Below are 6347 nucleotides of genomic sequence, written 5' to 3' on the forward strand. Positions count from 1 at the left end.
CATTCAGATGAGTCAGAATGCAATTTGCTTGCAGACTATATATGTACCTCTTGAACATGAACTGCCTGGTAGTTTTTAAAGTCATCTATAGTGATGCCTAGACTCTTGTGCTTTCAAGTGGCCCACAATGTCCACCCCTAATCCTGTCATGGGATACTGTTCCCAACCACATAAATAACATGCTTGTTTCTATAACATGCTCATTTCTTTCTAGTGTGGGTTCCAAGGTTGTCAAATCTTACCTTAAAAATGTTTCAGATGCAGTCCGGTTTAGGGAAATTGATATTAAAAGAAGAGATGGAGAAGGAGATGACTCAAGAACGATACTCCCGAAACATCTCTGCTCAGCGCTGCAATTCTCTGCAAACGGACTCGTATAAGTCAGGTATGGAAAGGAGTTCCAGGCTTCCATTCTATGCTCTCATCCACTTCCATCTGCATCTTCATAGAGTAGCAAGAAGCATTCAAGAAGGAACGAAACACGTGTCTAGGGAATAGAAAATATCAGCCTAACATACCTAACCCAGATAAGATCTGTATTATTATTATTATTATTATTATTATTATTATTATTAATAGTGTACAAACTCAAACTATGAAGGAAATGTGTAAACAATCACCCTAGAATCATATCTTACTATAAAATGAAATATTATTGTAACATATTGCTGCTTTAAAGTAGAGAAGATGTTTTGTACCCATCATCTCAGCTCTTTTTTATATTACAGGTGTATAAGGTTATGGTCCAGTTCTGTGTGCATTATAGGATTGGCATACAAGTGAATGGATGAAGCGCCTACACCGTTGAAATGGCTTTAAATAATAATGTAATGCATTCTTTACTTTCCCCTTTTAGATCGAAATGCCTCCATGACCTCCTCTCTCCCTGGCTATGGACGGAACGGCCTACACAGGGTAAGATGTCATTAACTGAAAAACCATCACAGCGCTGACAGTGTGCAAAGAGCAATAGAAAATCAAGCAGTGCTAACAGTATCATCCCTTCAATTCAAGTTCTGTATTTCGTGTGTTAGATTCAAGGGGTGAATGAAAAAAGCTTGTGTCCACCCGTCTGTATGTCAAACGTTTTCACATCATTATACTGACGGCTCTAATTATTTACAACCCAGGTGTAGCTGTCTTAATACTTTTGTAGCGCACACTGCCACCTGTAAATGTTTTATCCATGGAGATAAATAACCACATCATTACTGACAATTACAGTGTTGTCTTTGTGTGCCTTGCAGCCACAGTCTACAGATTTCTCTCAGTACAACAGCTACGGTGATGTGTGTGGAGGTGTTAAAGGTAAGAATCTGTTACATTGGGATGGATTCTGTTCTGTTTGGACTGTTAATATTGTGTGCAGTCTTCTCTAAGTGATAGCTATAGGGAGCATCGATTTGCAAGGAGGTATTCAGTCTTCCAAGTGGGTATCTGAAACCACTGCTAGTCTCCTAGTAATCAAGGCAAATAATTACAAATATAATAAGCCTTTTGCATTTAAGATATGCAAATAATTGAATTGATGATGTGTAATGCACCTTACCTCTAATAATCTCTTTTCTCCCCTGTTGTTGTGTCTTTCAGAGTTCCAGGTATGTAATAAATAATCTGTCTGGCACATACTCTTGCATGTGTACTATAAAATATAGAGGCATGTTGCCATGTATGATGATATGCAAAGGAGGCTATCCACTCAGGGTATGTTATGGAATCCGCTGTGCTCAACAGCTGTCCATATGCTTCACAGAGGAGTTTAAACAGGAGCAGCTCGCATTCCCTCTGTTTGTCTGGTTACTTATGTAATGGCATGTTATATGTTTCTTATTCCTATGGAAATATTTTATTTGTTGAAACTGTGATCTGCTGTTGATAACTACAGCTATGATTTAATGTAACAGCATCTCGGCACAGTGGTCTTTTAACAATGAAAAAAGGGTGAAGACTACAGCTCCATTGTATCTTGCTTAGCTTTGTTACAACAACAGTCTGAAGGAGCAAAATGTTTAATATGAGCCAAAATACTAGATAGAACAGAACTAGATAAAAACTGAATAAAACTACAATTTGAGACTATATATAATAGACTATATATATATATATATATATATATATATATATATATATATATATATAATATAGATATATACATATATAGATGTTGCATCTGATATGTGTGTTCTGTTCTGCAGCCTATTCGAGAGGGACACTTACCTGTTTCAAGAATGGACAGGGGAGTCTCAATGCCTAATATGTTGGAACCAAAAGCAAGTGTTTCATTTCTTTATGTTGTCATAAATGGGTCCTTTTTATCACTGTATTGATTTTAAAAAAAAAAAAAAAAAAAAAAAAGAACGACCTGTAAAACGGGGGCAGATTCCTGAAACAGATCTCTTGAGAAGAACGAAGTGAAGTATTGATCAGTGATAACTGAAACACTAGATTACTATGACTCACCGGTAGCAACGTGGTCAATTGTATCCTGAAATCCACTGTGTCTCAACCCTGCACTGCACTGTAGCATTTCAACAAATGTCAAGTGTAGGGCTGTGCAAAAGAATATGTGGCTAAAATCACTTCCCCTTGTATTGTTTACATCGAATAAGTACAATTCTAACGAGAAGTTTGAAGTCGTAAAGGCAAGGTCCAGTCCAGTGTTGCTGCACACCCCCGACTGCAGTATAATCTTGAGCTTTCATCGTGTTGACACCCCAGTATAATCATGAGCTTCCATCGTGTTGACACCCCAGTCAGTCCTGCCCCAGATGAGTCACTCCTTCATCCAGGATTGCTTCATGGTGCTGCAGCTCATAGCTTCTATACCTCCAGTATGTTAGTGTGAATGTGAGGTGTGCAGCACAGCATTCTGGCTGATGTTCCATATACACGTACAGTAGGTATTTCATGGAATGCAGGGGCATGTGTGTTGGCTTTGTATTGGACCCTATTCAGAAAACTGTAAGGACTGTGAAGACAGAGGGTTTTATTTATTTTATGAACTGTTTTTTTCAAGAGTGTTTGTTTCCTTAGATTAAATAGTGTTTTGAAAAGTGAAAATGCACTTCCCTTTGTCAAACAGTTGAGGAAACACTCTTCCAAAACATTTCTTTAACTGTCCTTAGCGTGACTATGGCCCAGTGTCTCAAACTGAATTCAGAAGGTAACAGTTTATATTAATTCTTAGCCACATGTTCCACTTTTGGATTACAAATCTATAATATTTGTTTTGTCGTTAAATCATTTGAAATCATTTTTATATACAGTCACTGTGAAAGAAATGTATAACAGAAACTTTTTTAAAAAAAAAAATAGGTATATCCATATGAAATGCTCATGGTGACCAACAGAGGGCGTGTTAAACTGCCAAGAGATGTGGACAGAACAAGACTAGAGGTAAGAAGTAGCAAAAGGAGCAACCTGAACAATTTTTTTAAAAGTAGTCGTCGCCAATGTTTTTTTACCCAGGTTTTCTCCCCAATTTGGAGTGCCCATTTTTTATATTGTTAGGGCAGTTCACTGCTGCAACCCCCTGGCGACTCAGGAAACAGAGGCTGAAACAGGTGTCCTCTGAAACCGTTCCAGTCCATCCTTTTTCGCACTGCTGATCCACAGCGAAGCCACCAGACCTGTAGTGCTGGAGGACAACACAGATCTGAATGGCTCCACTGCAGACCCACAGGCACCCTATCAGCCACAGGGGGCACTGGTGCGCACCTAATCCCTCCCTACCTGGGCGGCGCTCGGCCAAGTGTGCGCCACCCCCTAGGAACCCCCAGTCATGGTCAGCAATGACATAGCCTGGATTCAAACCGGCGATCTCCAGGCTATAGGACGCATCCTGCACTCCACGCGGTGCGCCTTTACTGGATGCGCCACTTGGGGGCTCCTGAAACCTGAACATCTTAAATATCCAGTATTACAAAAATTACTGAATCTCATACTGTTGCACTTTTCTTAGACAAGAAGTGAGTTAGATTTTCCCAATTTGCCCCACATTTGTGACTGTCGTGGGAGCCCTGAAATCATGAAGTAATGCATTTGTATGTTTTTTTAAATGACAATGGTAAGTACAACCAATTGAAGTAGTGCAAATCTGCAAAGAAACAACTTGTGTCTAGTTTCTTGATAGTTTTATCAAAAAGTCTTACGTAGTTTTGTCTTTCCCCTTAAAAAAATGTTTAAAAATCCTATCAAATGTGCGTCAACAAATATATTTAGATTTTAGCAGCAAAAGTGGCAACAGAAAGAGTTCTGCAGTTTTGCAGGATTCATTAGGCTGGCTTGTTTGAAGGCATAGCAGACTGCTCTGTTGTAGAATGTGTTTGTGTTCCTGGGAGCAGCCCTGTAGTTTAGAGCTGGAAAGGGCTGGTTGTTTTTCTCGCTTGGTGCTCGGCTAACTCCTACTGTCCTTGTTCTTCTCAGCGTCACTTGGCTGCAGACGTTTTCTTTGATATCTTCAGGATGGAAATCCAGGAATTTGATAGGTTACCTCTCTGGAAACGCAATGCCATGAAGAAAAAGGCAAAACTCTTCTGAAAGCAAACAGTGCATGTTCTATTTTTAAACACAATGAATATATCTCTAGAATACTGTAATATACATGTAGAGGGGTTTTTTTTGTGAACAACTTCAAGGAAACAAAACAAAAACAAGACAAACCCATGCACTGAAGGAGAAGGGTGCCCTGCTTTAAGAGAGTAATCTGTAGGTTATAAGGGTGTAAAGAAGATCATTTATCCCAAAAAATATTGACACATGAATTTTATGTGTGTGTGCGTGTGTGTATTTTTTTTTGCAATGGCTTTGAATGGAAATTGCTTCCTTTTTATTCTCATTTCTTTGGCTGAGTTAATAAAAGTACACTTTATTGGTAGAACCTCGAGACACTGAATGCTAAACCAATTACTGCCACAATTCAAACACATGGCTTTGACATAACAGTTCAGGAAGTTTCAGAAGCAGAATATACAGAGATCTGTAATCCATCAACAGTGGATCTGAGAAAACAGTTCCCAGTGTGATGCAGAAAATGAAACTTGCTTTGTTATAAGCGCCTACCTGCTTGCATTTTGCTGTTCTGTGGCTGCTGAATTTTACCCAGTGAGCATGAGCAGAATTCCTAGTCGGGCCGCTAGGGGTCAGCATTGTTCAGTAACTTGTTAGCTGCTGCTGCAAAGCTGTGCGAGGGGCTTGTTTCATACTGGGCAGCATTAATGTTTATTTTAAATTATTTTAATTAATGTGGCACTTCCAATCTCTGCCTAATCCCAATAAAACAAACATGCCAAATGTCACTTGCAAACACTATTTATTCAGGAACGTATATAGCCCTGCTGTATCCCATCCTCTTGCATGAAGTCCTCCTGTATGTTATATATATATATATATATATATATATATATATATATATATATATATATATATATATATATATATATATATATATATATATATATATATCGTTATGTGAAAATTTAATTATATATTCATGATATTCATCTATCTAATGCCGTAACATGTGGTTCAATCATATATGGGCTTAATGGGCTTTTACTGCTGGATGCTTCTGCTTGTTTTCTAGCAGGTTCTATGGGACCAATTGTCACTCTGGTTACTATGGGGATGTAAACCACACTCCTGGCCTGGTGACCAGTCACGCCCACAACCTTCACTGTAGTTATGAATTCAGACTGTGAATTCCAGCACTGGCCCCATAGTTTCTCTATTCCTGAGTTTCTTTGACATTTGTTTTTATGTGGAGACAGTAGAGTGACTATAGTGGAATAATATCCATTTAGCCTCATGTGAGCCAAAACATAAACATTGTATTAAACAGAAAAAGGTTCTACCAGTAAAGAGTTACAAAACCCATTTCCATGCCAATTAAAAAAGACTGAAAGGGGAGATTGTGTTATATCCTTTTTTATATAAATATTTTTTTTGGAAGAGGGTGTTTTAATATGTAACAGTGCTACTGAAAATGAAGTATGCACCAATTATTTTGTTTTTATTTTTTGTTCCTTCTGAAAGCATGGTTTGTGGAAAATTATAACTGTAGCTAGTTTGCAGGTCCAGTTCCGCTTTTGAATCTTGGTATTGCTTGAAGAATCTTTTCACTGTGCGCTGAAGCTATAAGGAATGTATGTAGAACTGCTGTACAGTACAGAACACAATCAGAGGAAGCCTTGTGACCCAAGTGAAGGGCCAGCTTGTTCACATGTAAGACAGCAAATGAATGAGCTGATGAATGAGGATCGCAAAAGTAGCCTTTCAGTCTGTTTTTCCCTTTATGTATACCTTTATCTGTCTTTTAACGCATTTACATGAAGTTTTGAAGAGTTTCT

General features: G+C 38.3%; 1 protein-coding gene across 15 annotated transcripts in view; it reads left to right on the top strand.

The window, feature by feature from the left end:
- LOC121325574 (actin-binding LIM protein 1-like) overlaps nucleotides 1-5392 on the top strand; it is an 84898-nt gene extending 79506 nt beyond the window's left edge. For 6 of the 15 annotated variants that reach the window (XM_041268291.1, XM_041268298.1, XM_041268295.1 and 3 more), the window contains 7 exons: nucleotides 259-385; nucleotides 857-915; nucleotides 1248-1308; nucleotides 1591-1598; nucleotides 2196-2270; nucleotides 3316-3396; nucleotides 4426-5388. In XM_041268291.1, coding sequence (XP_041124225.1) covers nucleotides 259-385; nucleotides 857-915; nucleotides 1248-1308; nucleotides 1591-1598; nucleotides 2196-2270; nucleotides 3316-3396; nucleotides 4426-4539 — 525 coding nt within the window. In that variant the 3' untranslated portion in view covers nucleotides 4540-5388. Of the gene's footprint in view, nucleotides 1-258; nucleotides 386-856; nucleotides 916-1247; nucleotides 1309-1590; nucleotides 1599-2195; nucleotides 2271-3315; nucleotides 3397-4425 lie in introns of all 15 variants that reach the window. The other 9 variants (XM_041268290.1, XM_041268286.1, XM_041268293.1 and 6 more) reach the window with 4 other exon arrangements.
- Nucleotides 5393-6347: the final 955 nt, after the last annotated feature.

This window comes from Polyodon spathula, chromosome 13 (genome assembly GCF_017654505.1).
Source record: "Polyodon spathula isolate WHYD16114869_AA chromosome 13, ASM1765450v1, whole genome shotgun sequence".
Lineage (NCBI taxonomy): Eukaryota > Metazoa > Chordata > Actinopteri > Acipenseriformes > Polyodontidae > Polyodon > Polyodon spathula.